The 12,687-nt window shown below is 39.9% G+C and overlaps 1 protein-coding gene across 5 annotated transcripts in view; it reads left to right on the top strand.

Moving 5' to 3' along the window:
• The window catches only part of ZC3H7A (zinc finger CCCH-type containing 7A), a 38,022-nt gene extending 26,523 nt beyond the window's left edge, over nt 1–11,499 (top strand). For 3 of the 5 annotated variants that reach the window (XM_059693187.1, XM_059693185.1, XM_059693186.1), the window contains 9 exons: nt 121–221; nt 646–827; nt 1,249–1,325; nt 2,057–2,190; nt 2,602–2,707; nt 6,052–6,160; nt 7,692–7,825; nt 9,451–9,614; nt 10,592–11,499. In XM_059693187.1, the coding sequence (XP_059549170.1) occupies nt 121–221; nt 646–827; nt 1,249–1,325; nt 2,057–2,190; nt 2,602–2,707; nt 6,052–6,160; nt 7,692–7,825; nt 9,451–9,614; nt 10,592–10,781 (1,197 nt within the window). In that variant the 3' untranslated portion in view covers nt 10,782–11,499. Of the gene's footprint in view, nt 1–120; nt 222–645; nt 828–1,248; nt 1,326–2,056; nt 2,191–2,601; nt 2,708–6,051; nt 6,161–7,691; nt 7,826–9,450; nt 9,615–10,591 lie in introns of those variants that run through there. The other 2 variants (XR_009452555.1, XM_059693188.1) reach the window with 2 other exon arrangements.
• The last annotated feature ends 1,188 nt before the right edge of the window (nt 11,500–12,687 follow it).

Genomic DNA, 12,687 nt, shown 5'->3' with positions numbered 1-12,687 from the left:
GTTGGTATAAGTATATAATGTGTAAATATGTAATAATATTGAATCTAAGAAATATTCGGGGTAAGAAGTTATAATTTGTATTATGTTTTTGTGATAATTTGTCTTCTCTGTCTGTTCCAGAAATGTTTTGATCATAAGCCTAGAATGATCAGTAAAAGAAATAAAGACAATTCTACTTCTTGTTCTCACCCGGTTACAAAGCATGAGTTTCAAGACAATAAGTATGTTGCTAGTTTCTAATTTTTATTGTGACAAAATAGATTCTTTTCTTTGCTCCAAATAAAACCGGACTAGTATCCACTCGGGCTTTCCTCCCTCTTCTTTTGCTGTTTTGAATGATAATGACTCTTTTTAAATGTCTGTTAGTAAATTTTGCCAGGAGTTTTTAAATGAATTACTAAATTACTTAGTATAGAAAAGCATTATTGACTTTCAGTTGCTCATGACATGGATTTAGGTGTTCTATGACTTAACCTATAATTATCTCCCCCTCCCCCCCCAGTTAATCCAACAATTGTACACAGCAATTTATTTTTTCTGATAAAGATTTAAAATGTATTTCTAGTCTAAACTTGACATTTTCTATATATATATTTTAAAATTTATGGCAGATGATATTAAAATGTCACTCCCTTTTCATCTTAGGTGCCTTGTCCACATTTTGCGAGAGACAACAGTAAAATATTCTAAAATACGTTCTTTTCATGGTCAGTGTCAGCTTGATTTATGTCGACATGAGGTTCGGTATGGCTGTTTAAGGGAAGATGAGTGCTTTTATGCTCACAGTCTTGTAGAATTGAAAGTCTGGATATTGCAGAGTGAAACAGGTAGGTGTCTTTGTGTGTGACTGAGACATGTCTCAAGAGCAGTCTAGACTTGATGAAAACAGTCTCAGAGCCTCTTCTCTCTCACTCTGATGTGGCAACCCCGATGATTTTGCTCTGAGCTTTTAAACTATGCAGTTACTTTTCATTTTCAGAGTGGCTTATTTTTAGTATGTTCTTATGTAGTTAATTGCTGGCACAAATTTCATGCATGTAGTATGGTTTTGTGAGGAAGATTCCTGGGAAAGCACCAAGAGCTCTATTTGTAAATATTCCATTTTGAAAAAGAGTCATGTGATGTTCATTCCTCCTTAGTGATAGATTACACTGGCTGGGGGTAATTAGGGAACTGAGTCTGACTGTGACCTGATTGGTGGGCTGTTAATACATGGAGAACCTAAAGGAAGGCTTGTACATTTCCCAGGTATCTCACATGATGCTATTGCTCAAGAATCTAAAAGATATTGGCAAAATTTGGAAGCAAATATGCCTGGAGCTCAGGTATTTTATCTTGTGTACTTTTTGCATTTGGGATCTTTCTGGAATGGTCTAATGGATGTTAGTTGTTAGCAGAGGCAGTTCATATTGCAGTCCATTACTTTCTTAATGTCTATTGAGTTGAGGAATTCTTAATGTGAAAAAAAATTCTGAATTTTAAAAAATTGGTCATCATAAAAAATTAGGCATCCCATAATATCTGCCAGGTATATAGGACACAATTTTCTTATTCAGCCTAATTGACAGAACAATTGAGATCTTGAGCTTTGGGGATTCTACTATTATCCAAAAGAATAATTTTAAGACTTCATAATTAATATTAGTTGGTATAAGTATATAATGTATAGATATGTAATCATACTGAAACTAAGGAATATTAAGTTACAGAAGTTATATTTTGTATTATGTAAAAGAGGTGGATATAGTTTTATTTTCCATCTAGCACATCTATTCCCTCTCCCCCCCAAAAACTACCAGTCATCAATTCCAAAGCTTATTTTTATAAATTGAGGTTTGACATCTTTAATCTGCTTTTTGTCATATTCTCTTGCATATGGGTGGAGAATTGGAGATTTAGTTATCACATCATATATAATGGTCAAATCATCGAACCAGACAAAAAGAGATATCCTATATTGTATGCTATTGTGAAAAAAAAAAAAAGCATGGCGATTCGCTATTTTCAGAAAACTGGTTTTCTGTTAAAATTAAAACTGATCTTTTAATTGTTTAAGGTACCTGGCAATCAAATAATGCCTGGATTTCTTAATATGAAGATAAAATTTGTGTGTGCTCAGTGTCTGAGAAATGGTCAAGTCATTGAACCAGATAAAAACAGAAAATACTGTAGTGCAAAAGCAAGGCATTCGTAAGTAGCGTGTGTGTGGAAACAATACCTATTTCATAATGATCTGTTTCATAGGTGTAAAATCATGTGTGAGAAAAGATTAAGACTTTGAAGAGGGGAGAGGAAAGTAGATAATTTAGGAGTAAATTACAAAGCACAAGGAAAGAGATTTTTTAGGCTTTAGTAGATAAGAATTCAACAAAATTCAATAGTACTTTTCTTATATTTTATCAGTTCATTCTTTAGGATTTGTAGGGAATGTGTATTTACAAATATCAACAGGAAAAGAAATGACAGCATCATAACGCATTTCTTTTAGAAGGGTTGAGAAAAAAAATCTCTGGTCCTTTAGGTACAAACTGCGCACCTGTCCCTTTATGTGATGCCTTTTGCCAGTGTGTCTTTGTTTTTTCTGAACTCCATTTTTCTTAGGTGGACCAAAGATCGCCGTGCGATGAGAGTGATGTCTGTTGAACGTAAGAAGTGGATGAACATCCGTCCTCTCCCCACAAAGAAACAAATGCCTTTACAGTTTGATGTACATACGTAATTTTTAAGCCGCTTTTTTTAAATTAGGCATTTCAAATTATTAGAAAGTAGTAGTAATTCAGATCAAAATTGGCTCCCTTTAAATAATGCTCATCATAAATAATGAAATTTAAATGGTCCTCTCTTTTTTCCTTCCCTTTAGTATTTAATTGTATGATTCTGGGGCAGTTTTCAGATGGATTGGAATTTTAGGAGTTACTTGGAAAAAGTAAATAGAGAATCAAGGAAGAGAGACTTCTGGGCATGATTTAACTTGTCAGATGAATTACTTTTGGGAGGGAATGGAAGAGAATTTCATTTAAATTTGATTCCTCAGCTTTGCTATCAAACCCAAGGCTTTCTGTGTTGTTATGAATGCTGTGGATGAGCTATTTTTTAATCATGCCTGTTTCTTTCACTGAAGCAGTGGATACTAACTAAAAGATACCCCACTTGACAAGACCTTCTAAAAATAACCCAAAGGAAACATGTTCAATGTTAGAGGACCTTGTTCCTCAAAAACCCTTAGAATGAAAATGCCAGACCAACTTAGAGTCAGGATAGTGCTTCATTCACGAGGTGGCATGTTTCACCTCTGTGTCCTCTGTTGCCTTACACGGTCTTCTGTGAGATGGCTCTGGACTGTTCTCTTCATGGGAGCGGTGTGGAGAGAGTCTGGAGGGATGTCAGCAGTGAGTTAATGGACAGTGCCTTGGGTAAAGGAAGCCTCCTTTTCTGACTAGTCAGAAAGAATTGAGGAAGAGACATTAATGTCCCATCACCCAGAGTACCTTGCAGTTTGTAAAGCTTATACTGGTTACAAGGTCAGTCTTGGAAGAAGTGGTGTGTTTGATCAACAGTGGTTTCAGACTCATAGATTTGGGTGATTTAATCCATGGGTTATGTAGGAGGGGAAGAAGGCTGATTGGAACCACTGGTATCTTGGGCTTTAAAAGATGGTGGAGATTATGGGTAAATTCCTTAAATACTTTGTTAAAACAGAGTTACCTGAGAACAGTTCTAGTTCGTGAGGCAGCTGCCTAGTACTGGTTATTCTGAAATCTCGGAGGTGGTATACTGCTGTATGATGTTACAGTAGCTTATTTCCTTTTTCTTCCATACTAGGTATTGCTTAGGGATCCTTTTTGCAAAAGGAGGAAATAATACTCTGTGTATATGTATGTAGGCAGTGTCCTAAGGTGGAAAGAATGGGCTTCAGAGTCTGCCACAAGGGCTCTGGTCAAGTTAGCCTCAGTCAACTCATCTGTAAATGGGAATAATTGTATTACAGGGAAGATTACATGAGATGGTATTATGTAAAAACCCAGCAAAGTGGCCAGCCCTCTCCTTTGTCTTCTCTTCTCCCTGCTGCTTATTTGAGCTTTAAAGACTATGGTAAATGCTTCCCTAGTAATGCCTAAGTACTTACTGGGGTTTGATTGGGAAAAGAATACAATAAAGTCAGTCACAGAATGTTTTATTGACTACTGAATACAGAAGATCCTAAGAGGAGGGGGTCACTGATCTTGGTCCAAGGGGAGAAAATGAACAGTGTTCAGGGCACTGCTTTAGATTTTTAGCAAAAATTGATGCTAAGCAACTAATATTATGTAAGCTAATATATAAGGCCAGCTCCTATTGAAATACAAATAAATAAGCTAAGATAAGCTAACAGTTGTGCTAGGATTTATGTTCTATAAAGACAAGTGTATTTTTTTAATAGGTTGCTTTGAAAAAAAATCCTCACCTGAGGATATGTTTTTATTGGTTTTTTGAGAGGGAAACATTGATGTGAGAGAGAAACATTGTCAGTTGTCTCCTGTATGAGCCCCAAGTGGGGATCGAACCCACAACCTAGGTATGTGCCCGGACTTGGAATCAAACACACCATCTTTTAGTGTATTGGATGACACTCCAAACAATTGAGCCACCCGGCCAGTGCAGAGAAGTTTATTCTTTTTTTAAATTTTATATTTTTTATTGATTTCAGAGTCAGAAGGGAGAGGGAGAGGGAGAAAGAGATAGAAACATTAATGATGAGAGAGAATCATTGATTGGCTGCCTCCTGCAAGCCTCCCACTGGGGATTGAGCCCACAATCCGGGCATGTGCCCTTGACCGGAATCGAACCTGGGACCTTTCAGTTCGCAGGCCGATGCTCTATCCACTGAGCCAAACCGGCTAGGGCGAAGTTTATTCTTGATATTTAAGAATGAGCTCTCGGTGATGGAGGTTTTCTTTTTTAATGTATTTTTATTGATTTCAGAGAGGAAGGGAGAGGGGGAGAGAGAGATACATCAGTGATGAGAGAGAATCATTGATTGGCTGCCTCCTGCACGCCCCCACTGGGGATTGAGCCCGCACCCTGGGCATGTGCCCTTGACTGGAATCGAACCCGGACCCTTTAATCTGCAGGCTGATGCTCTATCCACTGAGCAAAACTGGCCAGGGCTCTTTTTTCTTTTTAAAATCTTATTTATTGTTTGATTTAGATAGAGAGGAAGGGGGAGAGAGAGAAATAGAGAAAGGAAGGGATATTGATTTGTTGCATTTATTTATGCATTCATTGGTTGATTTGCATATGTGCCCTGACTAGTGATTGAACCTGCAACCTTGGTGTATTGGGACAACACTCTAACCAAGTGAGATTCTGGCCAGGGCTGATGGAGGTTTTCTTAGTTCTTCATAGTCAAGGTTCCTAGGAAGTCTGCATTCTGCTGATCACTTTATTTCCCCACCAACATCATTGTATTTACTTTGTAAAAAGAGATATTGTTTGAATGCTATGTAACTGGATGGCCTGGTTAGTGTAATAATCATCTTCAGAAAATGCATACCTAGTGAATGATGGCCAAGGTTCACTGTCAGTGTTGGTTATTAGGAAACTAAATGTCCAAAAAAAATTTTTTTTGACACTGTTTAGTACGTTTGGAGTAGTCTACAGTTTCTTAACTGCTTTCCAAGTGCTGGAAAGGAGGCATCCTGGGTCGTAGGTAGGGGAGAGTAGGAGCTGTCAGACTGAGGGGCCAGAGATCTGCCTTCAGAGATAAAAATGTTCCACTGTGTTGAAAGCAGACACTCTGAATAAGTGAATTTGTAAACATTTTCTTGTAAGAAAATGTCCCACATTCCAGTTCCATATTTTCTTTCTCTTGAAAATGTTTGAAATGGAAAGCTTAATATCATCTCATGTATTTTGGGCTTACAGTCACTTTGAGTAGTGTCAAATCAGTTTTATTTTAAAATTGTATTACTCAGCATTAGCATGTATAAAAATGCTTATTTTGCTTAAATGTAAAAATTAGGCAGTTTTACTAAGTATATTATGTTTTATATTCGTATTTTTTTAATACAGCTGTGCAATCATATTGCTTCTGGGAAAAAGTGTCAATATGTTGGAAACTGCTCTTTTGCTCATAGTCCCGAGGAACGAGAAGTGTGGACTTATATGAAGGAAAATGGGAGTAAGTTGATGTTTTAATTGTGGCCTTGATATCCATGAAATCTAGCTCTCCTGAAAGTTTCTTTCCTCTCTGGAAATACGCCAGCTTGTCGTGAAAGCAGAAAGCAGTTTGCATCTGAGACAATTGTACCGTTTTATCAGTGGAGCGGAATCTGACATCTGATCTGTGCTTAGGTCAGATTTGGATACAGAGACCTAGGATTGCATCCTTCAGTGTGGTAGATGTATTCCCGAGTAATGGTCTGGGGAGTTCAGTCCCTCCACAACTGCTTAAATCAGATCATCTCCTGCTGTGAATAGTCACCCCCTGAATCAAGCAGATTAAACTGGAGGTTTCTCCAAGGCGGCCTTAGTGGTAGAACAGGCCCAGATTCAAAGGCAAGGAGAGAACGTGTATCTTGGTCACACTTCTAGTTTACTGTGGGAGTTTTTGAAAGGAGCTTCAGACAACTTTTCACTTCTGACCAGAAAATGTTTTGTTGCAAGGATCGTTGTTCTTTACTAGTAATCTTAACCAATGGCAAGTTACAGACTGCTTAAGATCTGCAATTTCTGGATTACAAGAATTAATTGGATTTAAGCCTGTCACCTACCATGTTTCAACTATGTCAAAATTCAGTGGCTTATGTGGGTGGAACTCCTCATTGTCTTGCTTAGAGTAGGGACATAACAGCACCTGGGGATAAATTGGGCACACACACCCTTCTCCCCTCTGGGAACATTGGCAATATCTGGAGACATTTTTATTGTCATGACTTTTGGGAATGTGTTACTGACATCTAGTAGGTGGAGTCCAGGGATGTTGCTAAACATCCTACAGTGCACACAGGACAGCCCCCAACAGCAGTGTTATCCATCCCAGAATGTCACCGTGCTGGGGTTGAGAAACCTGGTCTTAGCACTTGACAGTAATGCACCTGTTTGTACATAGGGAACAGCTTGCAGCCACTTTCCAGGACCTGGTCACGGTGGTGCTGTACATTGTACCCCAGCATGTTGGTCCTCAGGGACCGTGGCTTAACTGATGGACTCCCATCAGAGTCAGAATCTCGGTCCCAATAGTAGTATGTTCTCCTCTTTCTCAGTAAGCAGTGAGGAGCTCTCAGCTCCAGGCTCCCCCAAGCTGAGTAAGTCGCTTGTGTGGTGACGGCAGTGATAACAAGTGTTTACTGTGGGCAACGTGAAGCTGCGCAGAGGCTTGTTTTGTTTTGTTTTCAGTGGTGCCCTTATAATGGTTTCTGAATTGTAAACACCCCAACCAAAGTGTCTTGCAAATGCAGGGAGGAGTTCATTAATCTTGAAAACTAATGTTTGCGGGCTGACAGTGCTGAATTTGATTCTTGCCCGTGATAGTTCACCTGCTGCTTGGACGTGGACCGCCTCTCCCTGCCTGATATAATCAGTCTCCATTCGGCCTCTCGCTTTTCCTTTGAAAATGTATGCTGACTGATACAAAAAGCGTGCATGACCTTGCGTTTATTTAAATGGTATGTTTAGACCTTTGTTGCTGAAAGTGATTTATTTTTCTTTAGTACAAGATATGGAGCAGTTTTATGAACTCTGGCTAAAGAGTCAAAAAAATGAAAAAAGTGATGATGGAGCCAGCCAGTCCAACAAGGAAAATGGAAAACAAATCCACATGCCGACAGATTATGCTGAAGTTACTGTAAGTACTGTTGGTTATGTCACCTCTCCATTGCTGCTCAACCGTAGAGTGAACCTTTCTTTTTCTCCCACCTTCTCTAAAACCTGCCTCCATCACTCACTCCCTGCCCTTTTCTGGCATCTTCATCTTCGCTCTCTCCGGTGGCCTGCTGCTTTCTTAGCTTAAGTCTCTTCATTCTAAAATCCCCTCCTTGATCCTTTTTCTGACTTGGGAACCAGAGAATTTCAAGTCTAAGTTCCTTTCTTACTAGCCTAGGCAGATTATTAACCATCTCCGAGTGGGGCTGTGGTGATGGAGAAGTAAAGTGTAATGAGTCTGTACACCCATCTTGGTGCTAAGCCACAGAAGGGGCTCAGGAAATAAATGTAGGGCCCTCCCCTCTTCCCCATTCCATCCTTACCTGCCTGCAGTTTGGCCCCTGCTTCCAGGGTTCTATAGAAACATTAAGTTACCTGTGGTCTTTTACTGCTGTAATTGTCTTACAATTTTCAGAAAACTGGGGAGGATAATATAATGATTATTTTGAGCCCACCATCCTAAATGAACTGATATTAAGTTTATTGTATTTGCTTCTGTAAAATAAATAAAATGTTACAGATAAAGTTGGAACCCCATTTGTCCCTCTTCCCAGAGGGCCCAGATCCGGTGTGTATTTTTCCAGGCCATGCGTACATATCTTTGACATATTTATTCCGAATCTATAGTTCTGCCTGGCGTACTTTTTAAATTGACGTAAATGCATGCGTTATTGTGCTGCTTGTTTTGTTTTTTGGCTCCTCTCCATATTGATTCAGTCTGATCCAGGTCACATCGTGGCCTGGCCTTGCCCTGCGCCTCAGCTTACATTACAGCCTGTGAATCTGCCCTCTCTGCCAAGGCTTAGCTCTGATTCCCATGCCACCTTTTCTTAAGTCCTCCTTGGGTTCCCAGAGCAGGGCCACCACACTTGCTGGGGCATGAGATCTACCTGTGGTGTTTAATAAGATAGATTCTCATCTGTATCCCAGACATATCGAGTCAGAATCTCATGGAAGTGCCCAGTCTATTCTTATCCAGTGTTGCAATGATTCTTACACAGGGCATTTGGGAAACGCTACTCAGACACTTAAAGCTTGCACCCCTCCCCCCAGCCAAGCGCCTTCTCTGTAGGTGTGTGCCCCAGGGGCAGTGTCTTCCCAGCAGGCACAAATCCTGGCCCATAGTAAGGGCTTCTGTTCATGTACACTGAACGCAGGTGCTGCTGTCTCTCTACAGCTGGCGAGCCTTGAGCTTTCCCGGCTTTTCCTGTGGTGTTACTCCTTCCCAGAATCCTTGTTTGAACCGGGCCCCTTGTCCTCCCAACAGACATCCTTGTTTGCAAACCAGCTCCTGTCATCTCCTTGCTGGAGACCTCCTGGACACCTGGCTGAAGCCATTGCCCCCGAGCTCTGCTGCCTGTTAGGGCGCGCTTCGCAGTGTGGCATCCTTTCCTTGTTTCTTACTTTGCGTTTTATGCTCTTGCCTGGCTCCCCCACTAGATGGGCTCCCCATTAGTTTGGGTGGCTTCTAGTCTTCCTGATGCCTGGTCCGTGTGTGAGGGACACAGACAACACCTGCTGAGGGGTTCATGTCTGTGTGCTCTTTAGGTGGACTTTCACTGCTGGATGTGTGGGAAGAACTGTAACAGTGAGAAGCAGTGGCAAGGCCACATCTCCTCAGAGAAGCACAAAGAGAAGGTTTTCCACACCGAAGACGACCAGTACTGCTGGCAGCATCGCTTTCCAACAGGATATTTTAGTATTTGTGATAGGTAGGTTTCTTCAATTTCTCACATGAAAACTGCTGGTCTCGCATATTTTTGATGGTCATTATGTCAGTAGACAGATTATCTGGGTGATAAGTCCTCTAATATTGGTGGCTTAGATTTGGACCCAAAGCTTTAGTTGCTCTTTGAACATTTCTTTACTCTTCTGTGGTTACAGGAAAAGGTTTAGTAGTCTGCTGATACCAGTTTGAAATATCTTAAGATTAGTGTGTTCATTTGAGTTTGCCCAATTTTTTTTTTTACAGGTGTCCCCCTTGCTTTCCTCCCATTATCCCCCAGACCATTTTTGAGTTCCCAGCCGTGACTGTCTAACCTTTTACCACAGCTTTTCTTGTAGATGTTCATCAATTTTGAAACTACCTTTAAATATTTCAAGTGTAAATCTGAAACTTATTGGGGTCAAAGGAGAATGTATCACTCCTGTGTTTATGCAGAAAATTTTTCAATGGCAAACGAGATAATTTGGAATTGCTTCTCATTTTGTTAAAACACTGTTGATATTTAATTTCCAAATTTAGATCCATGTGATACTTAAATTATCTAAGGCAGTTTTTACTCAGTGTCACTTCTGATTTCCCTACCCTGCATCAGGAAGGATTGTAGTCCCCCCTACTCCCATTTAAACAGTGTTTTTCATGTTTTTTTTTTTTTTTTAATGAGTTCTTTGTTTTAACCATATTACAAAAATCAGGAAAAGTTCATTTAATCAATTTATATAGATACATTTGTTTAAGAAAATGTTTGAATTGTAGCAATAAAATAATAATATTCATTAAATACATTGAAATCGTTTAAAGTATTAATTTCTCTATTATGGGTGTCAAGGCTGTAAAATATCCATTTTTCTAGGCTTAAGATTTTGAACTAAAAGTTTTATGCAAATCATAAAGCTAGGAAAGTGTACATTTTAAGATTTTCATAAACAACTCGTGGACACTTACAAAGCTGATTTGTCCTGACAGGTATATGAATGGTACCTGCACAGAAGGGAGCAGCTGTAAATTTGCACATGGAAATGCTGAACTTCATGAATGGGAAGAAAGAAGAGATGCCCTAAAGATGAAGCTCAACAAAGCAAGGAAAGATCACTTAATTGCCCCAAATGATAATGACTTTGGAAAATATAGTTTTTTGTTTAAAGATTTAAACTAATATGCTGGCTTTTATGTATGTTACCTAATCAGAGCATTGACCAGAAAAATTGAAAGTGTTCTAAGGAACGTAGCAGAGGAGCTGCAGATTTTCTGCTTGTATTGGCGTCTATCCTCCCTCCTGAGCAGCAACCACAGTAGGTAGGAAAAGGGCTGTTTAACAGGTTTGGCCGTGCTCTCACAGCACCATTGGCATCAAATGGCGAAGTGACTGCTTCCCGGTCGCCGTCTGTTGAACAGATTTTTGGATGAAGTGTGTTGGGGAAGAGGATAGGGTTATGTCTAGGACAATTCCTTGAGATGGTCCTTCAGATCAGAACCATGATGGTGAGAGATTAAATACTTGTACTAGAATCAGAACACATGATGGATGAAATTCTTTACACATTTTAAGCAGAATGAATTTCTTTTAATAAAGTTTGCTACTTATCTGTATGTAGGTTGCTAAAAAGGATTTTCTTAACTCAGATTTTAAGCCAAATAACCATTTAACACTAGTATACGTTAAATGGGGTATTTTTCTCTATTTGAATGTTTCACTATATAAGGGAACCGAGGATAAAAATGCATTGAGAATATTTTGAAAAATAATCAGCTGACTCAAATTTTATTTCTTGGTCTTTTGCTGTTTAAATGATGATTTTGAAAGATTAAACTTGTACTGTCGGTATTGTGTAGTGTATGGACCAATATTGCCTGTAATAAAGATTTTATATGTAGATGTCCTTTAGTTTTTGGTGTGATACTTTCCCCACAAAGAATTGTTGTGAGACAAGTGTCTAGCATAATACCCTCAATAGATGTTTGATCGTTGAAAGACCTCTGAAGACATGGACTGACAAAGACAAAGAAAGGGCTAAGCTGTCCTCTCTCAGACTAACCTGTTTCAGAGGCTGGAACTCAGCCAGCTAGGGAGAAAAGTCATCATCCAGGTTTGGGGCAGCTACTCATGAGGACATTGTTAGTGCAGAGTCCTTGTTGGGATGGGGCGTTAGGGAGAATGGCTGACAAACTTTGAAGACAGGGATCTGCCAGGCTGTGATGTACCAACCCTTCAAACCTTCAGACAAAGTCACTTCTTCACCATGACCTTGAATGAGTGGGGTTTGGGGGAACAGATGTTTCTTCTTGTGAGTCCAGCCAGGGTGGAGGGCAGGGCACAGCTGCCAAGTAGTGAGATGAGGGAAGCAGAGTTTAGCACAATCGGCACTGCAGTGACAAGCAAGCCCCCGTGACACCTTGAAGGTTGTAGGAAAGACTGGTTTTTCCCTTGTGTGTGAGAAGGCAGCGGGACCAGTTTATTTGGCAGGTGCATTAGGAATGCATCTTATTTGTCAAATAATCTGTTAGGAGTGACACTGTGAATAGGCTGGCAAATTTACTGCTCTGCTAGGTCTTCCTAGTTTGACGGTCTTCATGAAATTTTTTCTCCGCACTTTCTCCCAATCTACTTTTGTCCTCTCTTTCCAGGGACAACAGTAAATGTTAAAAAGTTTTCCCTGGTGCTTTGTTTCAGTTTACAGATCCTTGGGAATCTGCATTTTCTGTATCTTGGCTTTCCTCCTTCTTGCAATTGATTCTCTGTGCTCTCAACCATCCTTTCAGTAAATTCCATTTCCACCTAAATGAGCCAATGACTTGCTCTGGTTTGTACTAAGAATGCCCCCCCCCCCGCCCCCCTGCCACAGCCTTGGTTTCAGCATTAGGAAGCTAATGAAATATTCCAGGTAAAGTCACACCCCATCCTAGAACCAAAGGGGTAATTTTGGAGGAAGACAGAGTGGTGTGACGAGGGTGGAGTGGGGAGAGTATGAAAGAGCAAAAGTCCGATACTAATAGTAGGGGAAACTGTAACCACTGGCATGTCTACTTGGATATGTTTATCTCCACAGGATGAAATTTTTTTC

Source organism: Myotis daubentonii, chromosome 4, assembly GCF_963259705.1.
Source record: "Myotis daubentonii chromosome 4, mMyoDau2.1, whole genome shotgun sequence".
NCBI lineage: Eukaryota > Metazoa > Chordata > Mammalia > Chiroptera > Vespertilionidae > Myotis > Myotis daubentonii.
This window is presented reverse-complemented; position numbering and strand designations above follow the sequence as displayed.